The sequence below is a fragment of the Apteryx rowi genome, unplaced genomic scaffold (genome assembly GCF_003343035.1).
Source record: "Apteryx rowi isolate R43461 unplaced genomic scaffold, aptRow1 scaffold_15, whole genome shotgun sequence".
Classification (NCBI taxonomy): Eukaryota; Metazoa; Chordata; class Aves; order Apterygiformes; family Apterygidae; genus Apteryx; species Apteryx rowi.
In genome coordinates, this window is record NW_020447752.1 from 2,149,085 (window position 1) to 2,171,380 (window position 22,296).

The 22,296-nt window shown below is 49.8% G+C and overlaps 1 protein-coding gene across 1 annotated transcript; it reads right to left on the bottom strand.

The window, feature by feature from the left end:
- Positions 1–1,121: 1,121 nt before the first annotated feature.
- On the bottom strand, positions 1,122–17,577 carry SCARB1 (scavenger receptor class B member 1). Its single transcript, XM_026058875.1, has 11 exons — positions 17,417–17,577; positions 15,694–15,835; positions 14,766–14,969; positions 14,352–14,447; positions 13,654–13,766; positions 11,395–11,561; positions 10,599–10,717; positions 8,811–8,884; positions 7,821–7,872; positions 7,141–7,287; positions 1,122–2,979 (listed from the first exon to the last, which is right to left on the bottom strand). Exons 1-11 carry the CDS (start codon positions 17,536–17,538, stop codon positions 2,857–2,859), a joined length of 1,359 nt encoding a protein of 452 aa, XP_025914660.1. The 5' UTR covers positions 17,539–17,577; the 3' UTR covers positions 1,122–2,856.
- Positions 17,578–22,296: the final 4,719 nt, after the last annotated feature.

A 22,296-nucleotide genomic window follows, 5' to 3' on the forward strand; every position in this document is an offset into this window, starting at 1 on the left:
AAGTTGCCCCCCAGCCTGCGATCCCTGCAGCACGCCGGGTTGGGAAAGCTGGAGATGGCTGTGGAAGGACTCCAGGCCCAGCCCTGGGATGGCTCCGGGCTGCCTTGAGAGGAGCCCTAGGAAGCGCCTGGGGACAGCAGGGCCCTCCCGGCTCTGCCCCGGCACCAGAAGTGCTCTAGAAAAGCCCTGGGTCTGGTCTGGGCAGCTCTAGAAGCGCAATAGGGAGGGACTGGACACGCTCCAGGCAGCTCCAGGACCGGTCTTGGAGGCACCGGTGAGCCTTGGAGCCCTCTGGAGGTGCTCAAGCCACTTCTGGAAACTGTGGAAACTACAGAAAGCCCTGGGAACGCTCCAGGACAGCGCTCAAGGAGAGCCAGACTGTCCCTGCAAGGGTCTAGACAACCCCCCTCCCCAAGCCCACCTCTAGGAGGTGTCAGGGCCCCTCGGAGAAGGCTCCAGCACAGCCCCAGGAAGCTGGTTGCCCTAGAAAACTGCAGAAAGTCTGACAAGCTCCACTCACCTCTGTGCAAGCTCYAGAAAGACTCCGGGAGCTCCCTAGAAAGCCTCAGCAAGGCTCTAAAAAGGCAGCAACCCCTTTGCACCCTCCCAACTCTGGAAAGTCTTTAGGCAAGCCCTTGGATACCTGAAAGTCACTTTCTTAAAATGAGATTTCTCTAGTTTTTCCTAGTGTTTCAGTCCCCAGGACTCTCTAGAGCATGGGTGTAGGCAGGGCTAGAAGGCCCTGAATCACTCCAGAACGCTCCCAGCTGCTCTGGGAACCCCAGGATGGCTCTAGGAAGCTCACACAGACCTTGAGCAGCCTCCAGGAAGCTCCAGCAGTTTGAGAAGGGCCTGGACAGCTCTGCCCCCTGACTTCCCAGAGCTGCTGGTGTCACAGGCCCCCACCACACTGGAAAAAGGACATGTTGAGACAGACCCCAGCTACTTGCCCCCTCCCCAATCATCCACAGGTGCTTTTATTGCAGCCCAACACCGGAGCTCTGAACCCTTATTGCAATATGCAGCCCTGTCTTACAAAGCAGGGCTCTTGCACTGTTGCATTTCTGTAAACAGCCTAAAAAGGACTCTACCACGACCAGCATTGCAGTAGTTTGTTCATGTTTTACCAGTACAAAAAGCAGTTAGCACAGTACATCATCAAAACCTTGACCAGGCAAGCTCAGGAGGAGTTATCTTGGATCAACCGTTAGTCTCGCCTCACGCGGCTAGGTCTTATTCATGTGAATCGGTGCATTGAGGGTGATGTAGTGCCTCATCTGAGACGGTGCCACCGTTGTTTCCCCCATTTGGTCACTGCTTGCTGAAGCCACAGATTGCAGGCCAACATTTGCTGGTAATTTTGGATTCAAGACTAGGGAGTGTTTACAGCTGTGGTTTATGCACCAACCTCAGCAAGGATCATGCCACAGAAACTCCCCAGGGCAGCACCAGCTGCAGGAAGGACTTTGCCAGCCACAGCCTGCCTGATGCTTCAGGGGCATCTAGGCCTGAACTAGCCAACTTCTACCTATGGAGCAAGTGCTTGGCAGCTCCTAGCTTCCCCCTTCCTTGTCTGTGCTGTACCTAGGCTACTTCAGTGGTTAAGACAGCCTGAATCCCAGCTGCAAGGCTGGGGATGCAACCAGCAAGGAAAGCACTAGCCTGGGAGTTGCTCACGGTGGTTTTATCTCCTGTTCTCTTCCTGCCTAGTAAGAGAGATGGTGGCATGAAAGAAAAAAAATATTGCTTAGCCCCCTGGAAGGTCACAGAGCTGCTGCAGGCAAATGCAGTGGTTTCCAGATCATGGCGGTATCTAYGCTACACACAGGGCTGGAAACACTCGGGTGCAGAGACAAGTTTCCCTGCTCTGCATTTCACCCTTCCACAGGCACCAGCACTGGTGCTTTCAGCCTCTCAAAATGTTGCTCAGTCTCCCCCAGGAGAAGCTGGGAAGGCAGGTGTGGTAGATAACTACTGATTAAGTTAACTCTGAAATAGCCCTGGGCCTAAGGGCTTCTTCCCCATTAGAGCAACCCCCAGACAACGGGTCTGCTGGGAGCCAAGCAACAGGGCAGCTGTGCCAAAACCAATTTTTTTTTTTGCCAAGGTTTATCTCATTCAGTCACCTAAATCTAAAGCGAGGAGAGAGCCAGAAGCAGTAAAGGGGCTTTGGACTGGAATCACTGGACCTCAAGATCATGGCACAGATTTGGGGCTTTTAAATCAGCACTGTATTATTCAATATACACAGAGGCAGCAACAACCCTGGGCAGGCCTAGATACCCTCGAAGGCCTTAAAGAAAGTCATCACTGAAGTGACAGCACCCAGAACTGATCTGCAGGATAGTGCAATCCCAGGATGTGTCAATAAAACTTCAGGATAGCAAGCCCCATTCTCATGGGATGCAAAACAGCAGCATTTAGAAAGATCACTAAGTCCCATCATTGCTTCATGTACAAATCTTATCTGTTCTAAAGGATCTTAGAGTGTCTTTTACTCCTGGCAACAGGCAACTTTAAGCAGCAAAATAACTCCTCAGATCAGCCAGTGACCGTCTTCATTCCTGCCTACCAACTGGTAGAGACAGGCTATGGCAAATACCAGCACCGCTCAGACAAGTGTTCTTGAATCCTGTTGCAGGTGCTGGAAGGAGCTAGTCTTTGCCTCACCTGTGCCCTGGTGCAGCAAGTTTTGGTGCCACGAATCCTGTCTCATGGCTTTGCAGTGACATGCCGAGTTCCCAGCTGTGTTGCTCAAGATGACTTTACCTTCCAGGGCGCTCTCTGGATCCAAAGTAGTTCYTACCCCCGAGCACAGGGGTGTTTCCCAGCGGGGAGCGTGCAAGGGCTGGCACCTCAGGCTTCGGCATCGTCCCAGTTCAGCGTACTAGTGTCTTGCARGAGCGGCGTTGTCTCAGAGAAAGGAGGGGGTTTGCTCTGCGTGTCGGGCTCACGCAGGCTCTTCTCTTTGGTGGTTCTCTGAACAGAGGAGACAGCAGCAACTACACACTCAGCAGTTGCAGTATGAAACAGACCTTACAGTGCTTTAGCTGCAACGCTCACTGCCCGGCGAAGACCTGCGATCCCCACCGCGACGGCCTGCCCCCCACGCACGCCGCYGGCCCCGCTTGAGGTATACGCTGTCGGCAGGCTAGGACAGACCACCTTCCAGCAAGCCCTTCCACACAACTGGTCAAGCGGCCACGAGACATCCAGAATTCACTTTGGACTACTAGATTTCCAGAACGCCTGTTTCACTCCATTATCTCCAGTATCTCTTAGAGCATGCTGTTACCTGTCTGAGGTCGGCAGACCTCGTGACAGCCCATTTCCCAACTCAGAACAAAGCCACCTGGGTTTCCAGAGCTCCCACAGGAGGATCACAGCATTGCAGGGTGCCATCACCCCATCCCTCATTGCACCCAAGACCTCTCAGATCTTTGTGTGTTCAAGAACTCTTTTCTGAAGGCTTCTTAAATCGAAGATCTTTGCATCTCATCTTCTGAACAGAATGAAGTTATTTTCATTCCTGCCCACTAATACTTGGAGCACCAACTAAATACACACCCAGATATTTGAACCTTTTTAATCAAGGCTCTGGATACTGAAGGAAAGTGAAATCCATGAGTTGGCTAGCTCTGTTAGTCCCATGAGTTTTTGCTCTTTTAAAAGCTTACCCCTGGATCTCAAACACTCTGGGGAAAGGTGAGGAAAGTGTTTCCTCACACCAGTCCTATTTTTCACCCTGAGCTTATTATTAGGGCTGCAAATCAGGTACGTGGGGAGAAACAATAAAAGTATCTTCTTGCAGCCTGGTTAAGTGGGAGTATTAGGCATTAAGTATTAAGACAACTAAATTGCCCTGGATAAAGCTAGGAGGCAACATCGTTTTGTCAAGCTTGCCAAGAGGGCACGTCTGGTACATGTGGACAGTAAGCATTTTCATTTGATTGGTTTTAAGCAAAGCTTAATCAAATCAGGATGAGAGGAAAGCATGTTACCTTGACTGGGTACCCACCTACAGTCTGGCTTCCCGCAACACCATCCCTTTAACCGGAGGCAGCTTTTTGGCAGAGGTGGCCTCGTTGGCCTTATTAGTGTCTGAGTTCTTTTTATTGCTACTCCAAAATAAAGAGCATTTTTCCTAGAAGATAATCAGGCTATTTTATGTTGTACTTTGACATGAATTTCATAAGGGTTCTAATTTTAAGAGGAGATTTTAAGAGAGTTTTAATCACTGTTTAGCTACAATCTACTTATTAATGAAGATTGCAATTTGTAGGTTATACTAAGCTGTCCTCTATGTAAGATTTTGGTCAGTGTTAAGCCAGTTTTAAAATGGTCCATTTGCATTTTAAATGAGTGTCACTATTCAGGTTTTAGACCATGCTTGCAGAAGAGATTAATAATGTTGTATTTGGSCACACTTTGTGCGGGTACAGGAAGAGATTTACACATTTTAGAACTGCAGGCTCAACAGATGCATTTTAAACTGGCTCCACTACAGACTAGACTAAGAATTTAAGTGTTTCACAGTACCTCATCTGGACTGAGTTTAGAGCACACTGCTCCCTCTGGAAGCTGGAGAGGCAGGCAAGAAATTCCAGGAAGAAATTTGGTTAAGTGAGACCTTCGCACTGGGTGACACATGACAGCTGTGGACAATGTCCTTGCTCAGTGCCCCCTGTGACATCCTGTGACTTCAAGAGGGAGGACTGTGCACGATTAAGCAATCATTACTAGATTAGCAACACTTCAATCAAATCAGGAACACACCTTGGCTGCAAATTACTGTCTTCCAGTTTACAAGCTCTTCTCTATTCACTAGAGAGAGAGACTTCCATGTGTTATTGCATAGGYTCCTTAGAGATTTCTAAGATCATTAAGGCTTTTAATTCACTTTCCAGGTAGCCAGACACTTCCTGCAGTTTATTTTAGTTYCAGCAGTTCATGGCACTTTTAAAAGTAGTAGTGGGAGCTGCTGAGCCCCCRAATATTTACAGCTGGCTTGTGCCTGGGCTTGGGATATTTCACAAGCAGATATTCAGTTGACTAAAGTGAATTTAAGAATCAGCTTTGCTTCCTGACCTCTTCAGGCATGGTCAAGGCTCTAGGAGTTAAGACTTGCAAAAAGCAAGRTGAATCACCAGCTCAGGGCTACACAAGGCTTTGGAGAAACAGCTGCCCAATGACTGCAAGTATTTGTCAGATTTGCTGGTGCTAAGCTGCTCAATATCGTGGTCTGCCAAATACCACTTCGAAGGTTTGTGCAGTTCCCAGCAGCCAAGACCACTCCCATTCCTATGGGAATGCTTGTTCCAGCAGCCTGGCAGTGTACTATGAGACTTGAGTGCCTGACATTCAGATTTTAGGGGTGGCTTTCAGGCAGCAAGGAGCCTCCAGCAGCCACTCACTGCCCAGGACAGCTCTCCACCGTTGCAGGTGAGCTGCTTGCTGAAGTGTCAAGCAAGGAGAAGATCGAAGGAGGGAGTGATCACTGGAAGATGAATAACGGACTTTGGCAAGTCAGGTTTCCTGCTCGAAAAGCCTGGGACACCTTAGCCATGGCCTTAGCTCCATGGCTGGAGCTTGCTGGCTTCTGGTGGGCAGTCTCTGCTCATTGTCACAAGCTGGCAAAGGCRGCCTTGCAAATTCACACATTTGGATAAGGGCAGAAGGTGACTTTCTTTAGAGGTAGTCCCAGTAGTGTTAAGGCAAGGTATTTCTAACTTTGGCTAGAAAGAAGCACCCTCTGAAAGCATCACTTTGACTGTGCAGACAGGAGTCAGGTACTTGTACTGGCAGCCTGAACTGCTTAATCCACCTTATTTGCCAGTGACTACGCGCACTGGCTGAAGTCGAGGAGTGCAGCATACCTGAGGCCTGACCATTTCAGGAGTGCAGTAAAGGCTCCGCATTGAGCTCTTGGCCCCAGCCTTCCTTCCGCATTGTTGCCGAGCACGTGGAGGAACAAAGGCATTTGGAATCATGTGCTCAAGTCAATTATGCTGTTGTAGGCTTGGTTAAAATCCAATTACGTGACACTCGGAAAACCCTGGCAACCATTTAAAGTGGGATTTAAATTACTGTTCCAGTAGGGGCAGTTACAGGAGGCCAAGTGAGAACAGCCTCTTGCACATGCTCTCACCTGAGACCCTTCCTATCCTTAAGCATTGCCTTTTTATCCCCACAAGTAGCCTCTTCAGTTCTTAGCTTGAGAGCCAGCTCAGGTTATTTGACTTTAGTGCTAAACTAAATAAGCTTGTTTTGATAGGTTAGGGTAGGGAGTTAAATCTCTATTTCAAGAGCTAAAGCTTACAGGGAGCTTAGTGTTATCAGAAGAATGTTTTGGAGCCAGAGCCACAGATCTGTTAAGCATCTCAGTGTTTTGTGCTCTATCCCTGGAGCCTTAGGCACAGATGGTTCAGGTTCTTGCTGTGACAGGCATCGAGCATCCTCACTGCTCCTCCCTACCGTGGGCCAACTTCTGATTAGGTGCCAGCTTCCCACAGGCTTCGGAGATTTTCACTTCTCATTAAGTCCAGATCCACAAAGGCACTGAAGGTCCAACTTCCAGAGCTATCCAGAGTAGTTTCAGTCGCAGGGAAACAAGTGAATTTTAGGGAAGGATGGGGTCCAGGCTGGCTTGAGACATGGGCAGAGTACCTGTGCCCTTTCTGCAAGAACACAGCTGCCACATTTCTTTCATGAACAAGCTGCGCTTAAGTGGCTACATCGCACCAGAGAAGAAGGCTCTGTTCAGATTAGGAAGCTGGTGGGACCCTGCAGAGACATTTAGACTTGAGCAAACTGCTGCTTTATAAGGAGACCAGATTGAGGAGCTTGTTCCTTTGGTAGCTGGATGAGTCGAGGAATGCTTCCTCCTACAGGAATCCACTTTTGTCACTACTGGGTATTGAGATGGCCAGAAATGCTTTCATGTTATCTATCTGCAGCCCAGTTTCTAGATGGCTGAGGAAGTCCTGCCGTTACGTACTGGCACCTGGCAACATTCGGACACGCTTCAAAACATTGGCCTATGTTTCATCAGGAGTGTTAGATTGTCAGCCCGATCTACATCATCTGATTAAGTCTGATTTGAGTAACACCATTTACCATTAGACATCTGCAGGTTCTTACCTTACTTGTTGCCATGAGTRCAGCTGCTGTGATAATGAGAGGGATACTCAGCCCAAGGAAGATGTACTGCAGATAGTCCAGCACGGATGGGATCAACACCAGGTTGGTGTAAAACTGCTTTAGGACTGAGCCTTCAATGGATCCACTCTGCTCAAGAAAGCAAAGCTGTCAGTGGCATTTCCCTCTTGTCCAGGGCTGAGGCAGACCCATTGTGCAACTCCCCTCCCACCAACTCCCAGCAGGAATTAGGGAATTTAAGTAGGATTCAGTCAGGCTAGAAGCTTTTACCAAATTGTTGAGTCCCCTGGACACGCACACAACTGCAGAGGACTGACACACACTGGTTTGCATTAGCAAGGGACATGGTGACAGTACTGTTCTGGGTCCTGCTCRCCCCCGTGTTCAGCACAGAACCAGAGGTTAACCAAGCACAGCACAGGGTTTGCTCAGCTCAGACAGATTAAGCATGCAGCCAAGCGTTGCAAAGCCCTCTGTCCCCTAATTAGTCTGGTTGGCTTAAAGCTTTATTCAAGGTAGAGTTTCCCCAGGAAAGTCACGTAACAGCACTGACAGCCCTCTCCGAGCACAGCAGCTCTGGGAGGTGGGGAAGCAGTCTCCACCCTTCTGCAYGAGACCTTCTACAGAATTAGGTCAAGGAAGGTGGTGGGAGTACAGCTCACCTCTGCGAACCACAGCAGCGGCAAGACCACTGGCTTAGTCTTCCCTGTTTGTCTGAGAAGAGAGATGCACATTTAGATTACTGGTTGATCATGTCACAACTAGTGCCTTAGTTCTTCCTACAAGGAAGGGTCTGGTAGACTGAGAGCGGCCAGGAAAACAGTGCAAGGGGGCAACAACTCCTCCTGCTTCAGGGAGCACCCTCCCCTTCAGGGACCAGGTCCAACCAGGGCCTTTCATGCAAGAGCAGAGCTTACATTTCTATGTGTGCTTAACTGCCTGATGACAGCAGTAAGTGCCATCCCAGGTCTCCCTGAGCTCCAGGTACATTCACTCAGTGAGCTGCAATGCTAAACTTGCAATTACAAGACATCTCAGTCACCTGCATGGTCTTAAGGGGTAGYGTAGCCAAGTTCACAGCACCAGGGCTGTTGTTGGTATACAGCCGATCTATAATGCAGCAAGTTGATGCGTGTTCCCACTCTTGCAGGTATTTAACACTTGGCACCACATAACATCATTACAAAGTCCTTCCGAGAGGGTTCCCATTTGCTTTTGTAACTAGCTGAAAGAGCCTTTTTGGAAGGATAACTTCAACTTTCAATGCTGAAAGCAGAGCGAGCCTAGCTTCTCCATGTTGGGTGTGAAAGCTTTTGAGCAGCTGCACAACACAGGCAAAAAGCCCCTGTACCTCCCCTGTAACGGCAGTGCAGTCAGAGCATTTGTATTACATCGACCGTCCCGTCAGGCACAGGAGACCCTGCGAGAGCTGACAAAACGAGCAGCCGCACAGTGTGCTGCCAAAGGAGGGCTGTCAGGTCACGGGAAGAGCTGACACTTCACCACATGACCCAGCTGGCTTCTGCCACAGCAGAACTGGTGAGGTTAGAGCTGCCTCATATTTGGGGACAGTAAACTATGCAGTGATCAAAGTCAGCAACACTTCAAGCTCTAGGAAGACAGATTGCCATTTCCAGAAGACAGCTACTTACTTTATACCAGCCACCTCCTTTATGTACAGATTCAGCTGGAACTTGATGGAGCAATTCATCGGGATACCCGTCATCTGCAAAGGGAGAGACCAACCACATCAGCACAGCCAGCACTTGTCCCTGCAGAAGAGCAGCCCCAGGCTTTCCACCAAAGCTGCTTTGGGTGCGACTCCCCCAGACCGATCGATGGGATCATGCAGAGAACCACTGCAGTCGCTGCACACAGGGGGAGCAGGGCTGGGGTTTCCACCAGCACGCAAGCACTGGTCACCCAGGTGCCAGGTCCCCAGGCTCTGGGGCGATGGCTCACGGAGGCAGCTTGCCCTCTGCCCCCTTCCCTTGCACTCTCRCCAGGCAGCGTTCCTGGGGTTAGTCCGTGAAGACACACAGCTAACCTAAACAGGCCCTGCTGCTGCAGAACAGCCCCAGCACAGCCTGCAGGTGCCCCAGGAGGAATCCAGCACGCGTTCAGCAGGCAGACAGCACGAGGACAGGGAGGTTTTTACATGACCCAGGGCTTGTGGGCCTGAGTCTAAGCACACTCAAACTGGGCTGAGTAGCACATGCAGCCTGCAAGCGATTCCTTAGGCAGGATGTTTTAGTAGCAACTCTAGTGTTCCTTGAAGCATAATGGGTGTCTTATATTGTTCATCCTACCAGCAGGAAGTTTGACAAAGGCATGCCAATACAAAAAATAATAATAATATATGCACAGTCAAGGGTCCAGAACGTTTCTCATAACTATGACTAGATATCAACTGCTATCACTGTCCAGCAACAGACTAAGACAGCGAAGATAAACTGCAAAACTGGTCTTGCTGACACGCATCTAAGGCACTGGTTTCTCATGACACTGCAGTTTTACAACACGTTTTTAAGGGCAGAGTTTTTGTTGGATTGCCCTCATTGCAGTGTCATACTCAGCAGGCTGCAGCTAGATAATAGTACAATTAACTATATCCTTATCAGAAGATGTTTGATACTGTAATAAAGTTAATTAGATTTTCCTACATTTGATAAGAAAACCAGAGAGAGAGAGTTCAATGCCTAAATAACATTCTTACCTTACCTCAAGAGAGGAATTGTTTCCCTGCTTGAGCTAACATCACTGAACAYTTGGAAGATCTGATCATATGCAATATGGGCCATGGGCGAAAGAGCCCAAAGCCCCCTCCCCATCAGCAGTTGGGACAGCAAAGATGGCTCAGGTCACCCCAACTAGTCACCGCTGGAGTGGTTCCTTTACCCTTATGCTATAGACACACAAGAACCACCGCGTCAGTCCAGAGTAGAAGCAGCCAGCCAGAAGGGCAGGTTGGGACAGTGAAAAAAGCTAGCCCGAGAACAGTGGTGATGCTTCAGCTAGAGTGGTCTTTAGACTTGGCTGGTCAGCTGTCATGACAGTACAGGCTTTCATACCTGGGGCACAGCTAGGGTGCTGCTCAATGCACCTCCTGGTGTTATGGACATTCCTGAGTCAGTAGAAAAAAAACTTGACTGTGCTTATCAAAACAATTATGCTCATAATTAGTTCTGCAATTCTCTAGAAGCCAGGCGAGCTATTCAATTAGTTTATGGCTTTGGCATTTTTATCTACACATGCCCTTGCCAGCCTCTGCACTATGGAACCTGCGCAAGTCAGCACCGTGAGAGCAGAGCGAGGCCACCAGGCAGCTGGTGGGAGATGCCCCCACCCCGGCCAGCGGGCCCGCACCCCGGCTTAACCCCCCTCCCCGCGCGAGGCGGGACTCCTCCCTTCGAGGCAAGGCTTCAGACAGGCTCACTCACCGGGTGCACGTCAAGGAAGAGCGCGTGCTGCTCCTTGTTGGGGTGCAGGCCGTCGACAGCRTTCACCAGGAATGGGTCAGCGTTGTAGAAGTGTGGGTGGGAAAGGAATAGGGGTGCATCTGGATGAGAGCAAAGCCATCTTCAGCTCAGCCAAGCCCATTAGAGAGTTTTGTTGACATTTTTAGCCATGAAAGCATTGGTTCTGAACAGGCTTTAAGAGAAGTTGTTTCTATCGTTCCCCTCCCAGGGAGAAGGTTCCTTCCCATACCTCCTGCAACTTATCCCAGCGCTTGGGGAAGGCTAAACACACCATTCAATGCCGCAGTAACTTGCTGTACCCAGACATGGGTCAGGACACTGAAGTCCAGGTTCACTCCTGTGTAATCCGCACCAACTGTCCAACATCAAAGTTCATTTTGACAGTTACATGGCCTGCCTTTCCCCACCCTAGCAGGGGCCTTGCTCACCTGCCTGCTCCCTCCTTCCCCAGTTTGGGGGAGGAAAGGCTCCCACCATATTCTTGGGTGCTCCAGAGGACACAGGGCTGTTGCTGGGCCACAGGCAGATGGGCTTTGGGCTCAAAGATTTTCCCCCTTCCCTCCTTGTCCAGAGGCTTGCAGGAACACAAAGCCATGCAAACAGACCCCACAGTATCTTTCAGCGCTCTGGCAGGCGGCTGAGCAGACTTTCTGGATAGGAGGCCTCATACCACTTCCCTGCAGCTAAATACTGGTATGGCAAGGGTACGGCAGGGAAGAACTGAAGCRTGGAGGGACCAGAGGAGGAAAGGACTTACTGAACCTGCAGGAACTGACATTCTGGATACCAGACTGCAGGCAGGGGCAGAAGCCTTCGTTGGGTGGGTAGTCTGTGCCGTTGGCAAAGAGCGTCTTTGGCGCCACAAAGCGATAGGTGGGCACACCCTCAAACTCCCCAGACTGCTCATACACCAGTTTCATAGACCTAAAAGCATTTCAGTGGAGAGGAATTAGGATTAGCCAACAGCAGAGAGGTTCTGAAAACAGAACCGGGTTCTTATCTTAGCCGGATAAGATCACAGTTGCAATGTAACTTAGACTTTGAGATCAAGATAAACATTCAGAGCAGCGCTTTGGTTTGGGAACAAGCATTTAAGCCATTTGTTTTCCATGTTTTAAGCACAGATAAAGGGTTGGTCAGGACTAGTTATGGAGAGACTCACAGGCTTATAAATCTGTTTGCAGAAACCAGATGAGATTTGTTTAAGGGCATGTAATAATCCCCACAGATGCTCTCCAGAGATAATACCTTCTTTGTGCAAGTGTTGGCTCCAAGGCAGAAGTGCTCTGTCGCAGGAAATGGACACCGGCTAAACCTCTGCTTTTGCAGCATGACTTCAGTATATAGGCCATTAGGGGAGTGGAAAAGCTTACCTCAGGAACTATATCATGCAGCCAGATTTTTTCCTGGGTACAACAGGCCAGTTATTTTGTGCTGCATCATTCAGACCAGCTGCTCAGGGTAGATGCAAGTTTCCAGGAGGGAAGTTTCCCTCCTTCACACCCAAGCAAGATTTGCTGAGATACAGCCTGGTTAAACCAAGGAGGATGCTTATCCCTATAGCTGCCTTCCATCACCAAAACCTAGGACGTAGGATTCAAAGCACATTCGGCAGTTACGGGCATGCTTCTCAGCTGCCACCTTGCTAGAAGGCAACCACAGAGGCTGCTGCAGCATATCAGCAGGGTAAAACATAGCCTGCCTTGTGGGGACATCCATGCAGCTGCATCTCAGTCTATTGGCTGCACGTGACAGGCAAACTGTGAGGAGACCAGCCACTCCCAATCCCCCCATCAGGGAGACAGATGGGCTCTTACTCAAGCTCAGGACAACTGGACTCCTAACAGTTTTGCTTTTTTTAGCCTAGGGAGCCACATTTTTTTCCTGAAAGAGGCAGCTAGAGTGAAGGGTACCTTATGATTCTCTTAGAGTTGACATTTGCGATTCCTCCCTAGCCAGCTGGGCCAGCAGAGATGCTGCAACAGTAGCTTTGGGGAGAACACACAGCACTGGTTAGTGAAGAGACAGTGCCATCAGCATGCCTGAGCCACTCTCTCCAAGGAACCCATTTCCCCTGCATCATGTCCTGTGGGAAGCTTTTGCATCCCAACTAGAGCCTCACCATGACTTCTTCCACTTCACTTTATGCCTCGTCAGAAAATATGTGCTCAGTTCCCTAGAAGATTTTTCTAGTTTTGGAGACAGACAGGTTTATTTAACCTTTGATTACTCGTAAAATTTCCTCTAAGTCCTTGGCTCTAGGTCATTTGGGTGTTTGCTGATGCCTCTTGAGCATTCATACTCACCTCAGCTGACTTTGCCAGTTAGCTGGAAGAGGTCATTGTTCTCCATCCAGCACAAGCTCTCCACTTGTTTTGCAGCACTAACTGCAAAGTCTGAATTAACATTATCTCCCCCAAGCTGGGGACAGGGCTTTGTGCCATGGCCTGCCTCCTCTACTTTCCCTCATTCCAGCTTTAGGAAATTTCAACATGAGCAGGGCAGAATCCACAGGGAACTTTAACCCCTGCTTAATCAGCTATGGCCAATAGTGCACAACGTAGAGGGCTCAAACAGAAGTGAGGCAGCCTGGAAATAGCAGCATTAGCTCTTCTGACATTATTTCTGCAAGCAATTAGTCAGCTGCAAGTTCTGTGGTCAAATGTTTATAACTAAATTTCCGTAAGACAATCCTCACTTCTCCATTCCTCCTCCCACACTTTTAGATCGGTCATTTCTTGCTCATTCAACAAGCATAAGTTAGATTTCTCCAGTGATCTAAGAGATTTTTATGACTATCACAAGATGCATCTAACTGGGCAGCTACATTGTTTGTGAAGCTCAGATGCTGCACAACTGGACTGTAGCTGATGCTTTAGTTACAGAAACTGGTCCCTAGTCCTCTGTGCCACCGTACAGGTACCTTGTTCCACTCTGCATCAGACCCACATTTCCAAGCACCTGCATGGCTAAGGGGAGCAACTTTTGGAGGCCACGCAGGGCACCGCAGGCTCACCTGCAGGCATCAGGACTGTAAAACTCCAGCGATGTTGGGCTCATGAATGGTGGCCACATCTCCCCTGAGGTCCCATTGATCATGTTGCACTCACTGGTCCGCCAGTAATTCACCTGCAGGACAGATGCAGAGCTGGAGCTTGCTGGACAGTTCACTTCCATGCCTGCACAGGCCATTTTCTGCTCTAAACTGCTATTTTAGACTTACCACCACTGTAAGACCTTAACTTCAGCAGAGAGCTAAAGGGAAGACCTTGAGATATCAAGGTCACTACATTCAAACACCTGCCCTGTTAATGGACAAATGGGGCAAAATCCCCCTGCCTTAAGTGATCACATAGCCATTGACCTACCGATCCATTTGATTTTAGTTAGGAGTGAAATTCCACAGAAAGAATAAACACCCCTTTCATGAGGATATTTAAAAAGTAATGCCTTAAAGAACACAGGCCACCAGAGCCTGGAACTTCAACCAACAGACATGAACATCCTTGACAGCATTTCAAGCTCTAGTCAATCAGCTGATGGGTAGAGATTAATGCTTCATGACAAGCCTTTTGGCAACTTGAAGTTGTGGTGGTTGAAGCCCTGCAGAAACCTACAAGCCAGAGATCTCACAGTAGCACTGATGGCTTTCAGTTTGTCTTGCTTTAGAGCAGTAAATAGCCCGATATTAGAGATTTGGTACCCAACACTTACGTTTCTTAATCCATTCCATGAATCTACCATGTGAACTCTGCTGATGTCCTTCATGCCTGTATACACTGTGAACAGTCCCGAACTGGAGCTGTTAAACTGCAGAGAGAAGAAACTAACTTTTAATCCATTATAAGCAGCAGGACTACAATATATTAACACTTCCACGTGCTTCATTAGCTCAGTGGGTGTTCACATGCAGCAAGCTACTGAACTCTACTTATTTTAGTTGCTATGGTTTGGCACAGTTCCTAACCTGTCAAGTTTCTACTGAAGGGAGGATTAAGGAAGGCTTACACAACCACCATTAACCACACCCAAGTGCTCCAAACTGTTTGTGAGGGGGATCGCCTGGACACTTGATCCCACATGCAATATCAGTGCAATTTTAGTATTTCCAAGCAATAGTTTACTTACTTCTACAAATAAGCCAAATTTTCCCTTGAAAGGGATCAAGCCAGGCACAAGCATATTTAGTGTTTCTATAAGGGAATCTTCATATCCCCACATGAGCTCTCCTACTGTCCGGTTCATGAATGCCTCCTGTTTCAGGCCAGCCAGGGCTCCACTCACTAAGAGCTTCACAAAGTTCGGCAGGTTTTCCATCATTACAGCTGCCCCCTGGGGAAGRAAATAAACCTCTGAGACAAGAACTGTCTTTACTCAAAAAATTAAAAACAAATAAACAATTTTTTTTAAAAAGCAGCAATACATCTTCAGTGCTCAGCAAGGTTCCTCTGCCACACTGCTCTACAGTCCTACAGAAATCCTTTAGGGAAGCCATTCATAATTATTCACCACTATCACTCGTTCACTATTTATCCCAAATTTGGAAAGATAATGTAGTTAGTGGCAACAGCCACTGAGGGCTTGTAGGAATCACTTCACCAGGGGAGGCTTGGACAAGGTTACAGACTCTCATCTGGCTTCTTTGCATGTCACCCCTCTGCATGCTCTTGCTTTCAGAAGGACCTCATCCGTCTTGCAAGAATAACTGTTGTTGGGCAGAACATCACCAAGGGTGACACCTAAGTCACTGCTGCCCCTCGTCTCATCTCTGCATCTCGAGGAATTATTTTAGGTAAGCTGTTGGAGCTGTGCTCAGCCTCCCCACTAAGCAGCACCAGCTAGCCCTTTTATGCACAATTTCTCCAGAGTTGAGACTGGGCGACAGTCCAACATGATCCCCAACACCCAGAAAGCAGCAGACCGCATTCTTTAAGCTTAAATTACATCTTGGCTTAATGGGCCTCCAGCCCAACAAGAAAGCAAGCTGCAAGGTATTACTGGGTGCCATCCTCCCCCCTGCAAGCAGACACCAGTATCCCTCTGGGGAGCAGGTTACCATGAGCAGGATGTTCGGCACAACGATGTAGTCGTCCTCCCTGCCCGCGGACAGCTCTGGCTGGAAGAAGAGCTTCCGGTACTCCAGGAAGGAGACGGTGTCGTTGTTGTGGAACGTGATGTTTGTTTTATACCTGAACTCTCTGCAAAGAGAGAGGAGATCATGAGAACCCTCCCCAATGCAAGGGAGCCTTCAACCACCCTGTTAAGATATTGGGGTATTTCTGCCCAGCTCAGAACCCAGCTGATAGGTAGTTTGAGACAAAAACATCTGTTGTTGATAGAGGAATGAATAAATCCCCTTTGAGAGTTCATCTGCAGTTGATGAGATGCCCAGGTGAGCAGACAAGCAGATCTACACCATCCCACACACAGAAACAGCCTGCAAGACACGGGAATACCGAGCAGGAAGAGACCTGCACTGCTGACGAGCCCACGCACTGATTCGCTCCAAGTTCCCTGATCTCTCCCAGGCTGAGGGCAGCCACCTGCAGCACAATTCTCCACCCAGCACAGGGGCTAGCCTGCTCCTCAGAGACTCGGGGCCACCACCCACACCAGTTTTCTGCATGCTGCCTTGCAGCAATACCTTTTTGTCCATGCCACATGCTGCTGGGGCAGACCAGGTGTCGTGTGGGGGCTGCAATCCTCCACAGTACTGCAAGGTTGTCCCCAACAGTGTGAGCTGTTACAGCACCACAGGGAGCCACTGCTCAATCCATCAGCAGAAACAAAGTCCTTTACTGTGGAGCCTCCATTTTATGGCCCATGTTAGGGACGGGCACTAATCTTGCTCAGCAGATACCTAAGGACACTGATAAGCTTTGCCCCTTTGTTTATTCTTGTTTACTGTAAGTGAAGCCTTTTCCCCAAGTCTGTGACTGTGGACACAGACACAACATACAGAAGCTACATGGTCTTACAGTGCTGGCCTGGCAAGTCCRGTGGAAACAAGGCCGTATATGTACTGCCAGGTTTCCCCCAACACTACTCAAACAGCTTTGGATTAGGCCACTAATCTTCCCACATGAGCTTGCTTAGGCTGCTGATCTGACCTTGCCTACATGTGTAGGCACTAGCATGTTGAATACTGCTATTTACGGATAGCTTCACACACTCAACTCAGCATCTCCCATCACTTCACATTCCAGGTCTACAGAGGCATCTGTGGGTTCAGCCACAGCAACAGACCCAGCCCTGCTGTAGGTGGACCTGACCAAGTTTTAGTGCTCCACGCTGGTTCTCCCAAAAAGAACATTCACTGTAGGCAGACTCTTGGTCTCATCATGTTAGATGAGACATCTTGGACAATTCAGGAAGTCTGATATTGTAAGAGGTGGCTTCAGCCTCAGATCTCCAGCTCYGGAGCTGGACTGTTAAATTAAGAGCTAAGATGAAACTCAAGTCCCCTCTGAAGATGAGGACTGCCCACCACCATGTGGTCACCCCTCACTCCTGTGCTGGGACTGTATCAGCCCGGGTTTGGCTAGCTAACAGGCCCAAGTTCCCAGCACAGGCCTGAGCTCCGTAGCCCAAACCAGAAGGACTGCCAAGCCTTACAGCCTCAACTGCCAGTGGTCCTACTCTTGGCGTTAACAACAGTAAAGCAACCAAATGTAGCATTTCAGAGCAATTACAGAACATCACTGGATTCACTCCAAGCATGCTAATGCCATGCCTCTTCACCGAGGAGTCGGCCAGAAGTCTAGCCATCAGCACCTGACCTGTAAACATAGGGCCCACGTTGATTCACGACCGGCTTTGCTCCCTGCAGGACCTCCTGGGGATTCATCACTTCGAAGAAGTGCACCGAGAAGTAAAAAGGAACAGGGATGTCTTTCCACATGCCGAAGGCAATGCTGCTGGGGTCGATCCTCACGTTCTGCAGAAGGAAGGAGACACCGCATTTAGGATGGGCTGCCCCAAGGGAGAGCGTTCACCTCGGGAGCTTTGAGAGCCCTCCATCCAGAAGCGCAGCCCTTGTCAGAGGCAGCTGACAGCTGCTGTGTCAGCAGGCCTTCTCCAGAGGATCCAGTCGCATCCTGCCCAGTGAAACAGAAGCAGACCTAAAACAGGAACTTATGCATGCAGAAACATCAAGTTCATGCTGCAGGATGTCTGCAGGCTTATTTATTCAGGCTCAACTTTCCAGACTCCTACCCACAGGATTTCAAAGTTGTTTTGATGTGCTAGAGGCTTGCACTGTGCCAGCCAAGCCAGTACTAAATTATTCGCAGCTCTGCATATTTGACTTGCCTGGCACAAACAAGCCTGCCCTGATGGCCTTAATTCATTTGCCACATTTGGCTGTTCAGCGCAGCTGGAGCCAGGCCTGGGAGAGGAGAGGAGAGGTTAAGCAACCTCCAACCATGTGACTGTTTGGGTATTGGACAGAAGGACCTGCAACTTCCCTAAAACCAGTCAAAGAGAACAAGGGCAACAAGCAAACCGTGTCCCAACGGGGCTCACATGCCTTTTCTTCCTCTTAGTTGTCATCCTGCAGCGACTCATAGTGAGGCATAAGAAAGGTTAAAGGCAATGGATAATCAAGTTTTTCATATCACTTAAAATTCACTGGTAGTGCCTGCAAGAACCCAAAAGCCACTCGTAAGCCTTCATTAGTTCCCAGCCCAGGTGCTGCACATCTGGACAGGCCTCATCTCCTTCCTGGCTCTTGGGGCTGGTTTTGGGACTACAGCAGCACCCTGTCCACTCTGGTCAGGGACACCAGGGCAATTGGCCACGGCCAGACCTGGCTAGACTGTATTCACGCTCCCCTTCCTGAAGGTCTCCAACAGCTTGCTGTGCTCGCTGGACTCAAACCCAGCACAGCCTGCTTCAGAGTCAACAGCACCCCCGGTTTATTGCTCAGCTCCAGAATTGCACCTTGAGCACCTACTTTGGGTGCCTCCCACCATAACCAGGCTCACTTTTGGGAATGGCTTTGACCCACTAATCAGCAAAGGCTCGTGGGCATCACACCACGGCAGGCAGCTGGGCACCGTGACAGCTCTCCTTTTCCAGGGCCCCTGGCAGCATAGCTGTTCAGGAGCAGCAGGGCTTTGCCAGCCCCTGGCTCAAGGTCCTGTCAGATCCTCTAAACCCTAACCCTGAGCAGACACCTCACCAGCACAGTGCAATACACCCAGTGCAAACCCTTCCCATCTTCACTTCGAYGCCCAGCTGCTGCTGCTGCCTCAAGAGTCTCAATCCTGCAAGCAAAAAGGATTTTACAGCCCAGAATCCACTGGAGGACAATAGCAACTAAGCAAAAGATAGCCTGTTTTATAACCCTTATTAGCCTGTTTGTCCAAGACAGTCTGAACAACACCATCYGCTTTCCTTTATTTTCTGGATCTTACCCCTTTGCATCCAGCTGCCCACATTATGCCAGACTCGCATATTCTGTCTTGTGCTCACTGGACCTCTTGCTGCACATGTATATAGATATTTATAAAGTATGTACACAGTCAGAGCTGCATCCCAGATCCCTGATACTTTCTCAACCCTCTGCACACAGTAACTCTAGGTACTCCACAGCAGCTGCTAGGTAAAATCTACTTAACAGGGCAGCCTTAGAAATAAGCTACTTGTAGGTTCACACAAACACAGTCATGTCTGAAATAGGATAGCTTTAACTAAGGCGGGTTACAAAACATCACTGAGAGGTTTGCTGTCTCCCGACTGTCTTGATCTCAGTTTCCAAGGAGAAGAAGAATGCTGTTGMCAGTCTCCTCCGGACAGGACCAGGAGAGCACAAGCTACATGAGCARCACCTGAATCATACTTCTCTAGGAGGAAGGCTCAATAAGACAGCTGCTGTTTTGAATCTCTAGAGGAAACCCCAGCTCAGCTGCATTCAAGTGCAACCTCAGATGTAGATCTTGTCCTCCACACCCTCTCTCACCATGTTGCTCATTCATCCTGCTACAACTTATAGCACTATCTTTGCTATTTTTAGTCTTATCCCAGCTTTCAGGTAGGGAAGTAGAAGAGTTTCCAGATGGAGGAAATGTTAAGCGACAGATGCCCATCAAAGACAACACAGGCACCGGCTGGGCATGGCCAAGGACAGCCTGGATTGCTGCAGCCTGAGAGCTGATTATATTTTGCAGAAGAGGTCAGTTATTTATTACAGCCAATTCATGTACCAAACTACTGTATGCCCACACCCTGGATCAAAAGAGAAAAAAAGCTATCAGCTTTTTAAACCAACTGCAAACTAGTTGATGTAGTTTAACTGTGTTAAAGCTCATATCTTAGGCAGGTCCATGGTACTTCAGGTGCTTCCAGAAAAGCCACATCCCCAGGTTTTGCTGAGCCAAGGTCACAGGTGGCCCTGTCACCAGGGCAGTAAGTGCAGCCTCCAAAGCAGATTCTGTTCCTGCAAACTGGGTGGGAGCTGGGCTCCACACTCCCCTTTCTACTGTGCGTTTCCCCTATCGACTTTATCCATGAAGATAGCCCCAAAACTACAACCTTAGCAGAGCTGCAGAAGGCAAGATTGGCAAGCCACCTCCACCTGCCCTGATCAACCCCTTCATACCAGCACTGGTGCCTTCAAGGCTCAGCTCTTCCTGTCACCCAGCACTCTGAAGACCAACCTAGGAACTTCAGTAAGGCCCTGGATATTTCTGGACATCCTAGTCATCAGCACTCAGCTATCATTTCCATTTCACATTAAGCCTCACTGGGACCACTTGGGACCATTTGTATCATGCTGAAGACTTGGAGCCCAAGTGCTTGAGCAGGAACAAGGCTCAGGCTTTTCCTCATCTTCAGGTCTCATTACAAGTTATCAGAAATTAGCTACAGGAAGCAGGCAGGAAGTTCTCTTGCAGTGAAGATGTGACTTCCCATCTTCCCATTCTGTGGTGGCCATTCAGCCTCTTATTTACACATACCAGCTTCTCATGTCCACAGAGCTGGACAAAGACTGGCTTTTACCGACTAAGCACCAAGCCTGCTTAGCTTTCCTCAGCCAGGCAGCCAAGTGCCTTTCGGAGAATAAGTTTAAACAGAAGATTGTTTGTGGAGAAGACACTGCGGCACACATAACCACAGCCATTAGCTATCAAGTACTTATCCACCTCCTCAGCCAGAGGCAGCATTTGGAGGAGCTAATCCGGACAGGCACGAGCTCAGAGGGCATGCCAGGGCAGCTGACTTCTCTCCTTATGGTGGAGAGAAAAAGATTTTACTAAAACTAGGGCTGAGCAAGCCTCGGGACCCCTCTCTCTCAGTAAGACAGGTCTTCGGAGGGGCGACTCCTCTAGTTTTTCAGTCTAGGAGAAGAGGAGGACTTCAGCCGCAGAACCCCTCTGTGGAGGTTACTCCATGCGCAAGGCGAGAGCAAATCACCCCATTCAGAACAGGCACATTCGCAGGCAGGTCAAGATGCCTTGCGTGGGCAAGGTGGCYTCAGGGCAGGAGGTCCGAGCACATCCCGAACCCCGGCCAGGCAAGCCCTGGGGCTGCTGCAGGGCCTGCAACACAAGTCAGAGATGCAGCAACCTGGGCAGTGCAAAACCACGTAATAACATGCTTTCATCTCTCCCGTAGGAGCCACGGCAGAAAGGGGAGGAAAGCCTCGTTTGTGGCACTCACTACACGTCTTTAAGCACCAGCTAGTTCCTTCACCTCTCCCAGAGGAGAAGCGCTTTGATTTCTAGATCAGCCTCACATGTCAAGGAGCCCCTTAAACATAAGYGAGCTGGCTGCCAGGAAGCTGTTCATGTAATCGCCTCCACATAGCCTTTGGCCAGCTACATAAGCATTATCAACTGCACTGGCATCTTAGAAAATTCATAAAACATGCAATTAGGGCAATCTTTCCCTCYAGAGCATTCCCACACAGTCTGTCCCACTGCCAATTCAGAAAACATCTTGCCACACTAAGTCAAGACCTGGCAGTCTGTGCGCATTTACGCAAGGAACAACCAGCGCTTCAGGTAAAGGCGGTGCAGGCAGGAGGCAGGAAAGTGCCCAGGGCAACAGTTGATCACCTGTGCCCAGCCCCGCAGGTGCCGGCTCGACTCCAGCTGTGCAGAAAGCCCTTGCTACAGGAGGACCACCGCCGTCCAGCCCCGGCATGGCTGCAGCGGGGTCCCACACCTGGATTCACCCACGCTACGATTTCCAAGGCGCTCCAAGCTGCAGGTGCTCCAAGCTGCAGGTGCTCCGGGGAAGCAGACCCTCTGCTGCTCAGATGCACCTGATAACCCCGCATGGGGAAAACTTGCGCTTGTGCTCTGGTGCCATCCGTGCACTAGTCCTGGGCACATGCTGGGTCCCCAAGCCCCATGCACTGCGCTTCCCCCCACCACCACCCAGGAAAACCAGGCTCCCCAGACCCTATGAGCCAGCCCCCCTGCTCCACATACCAGGCCCTCTGGAGCCCAAGCATTGGCCGTGCCCCACACATCTGGCACCCCAGGTCCCACACACCAGCCGTGCCCTGTGCACCCCCATGCACCAGGCCCCCCAGACCTCTGCACCGGCCGTGCCCCACACGCTCCCCATGCACCAGGCACCCCAGACCTCTGCACCGGCCGTGCCCCATGCACCCCCCACGCAGCCCAGAGCCCCCCGGGTCCCACGCACC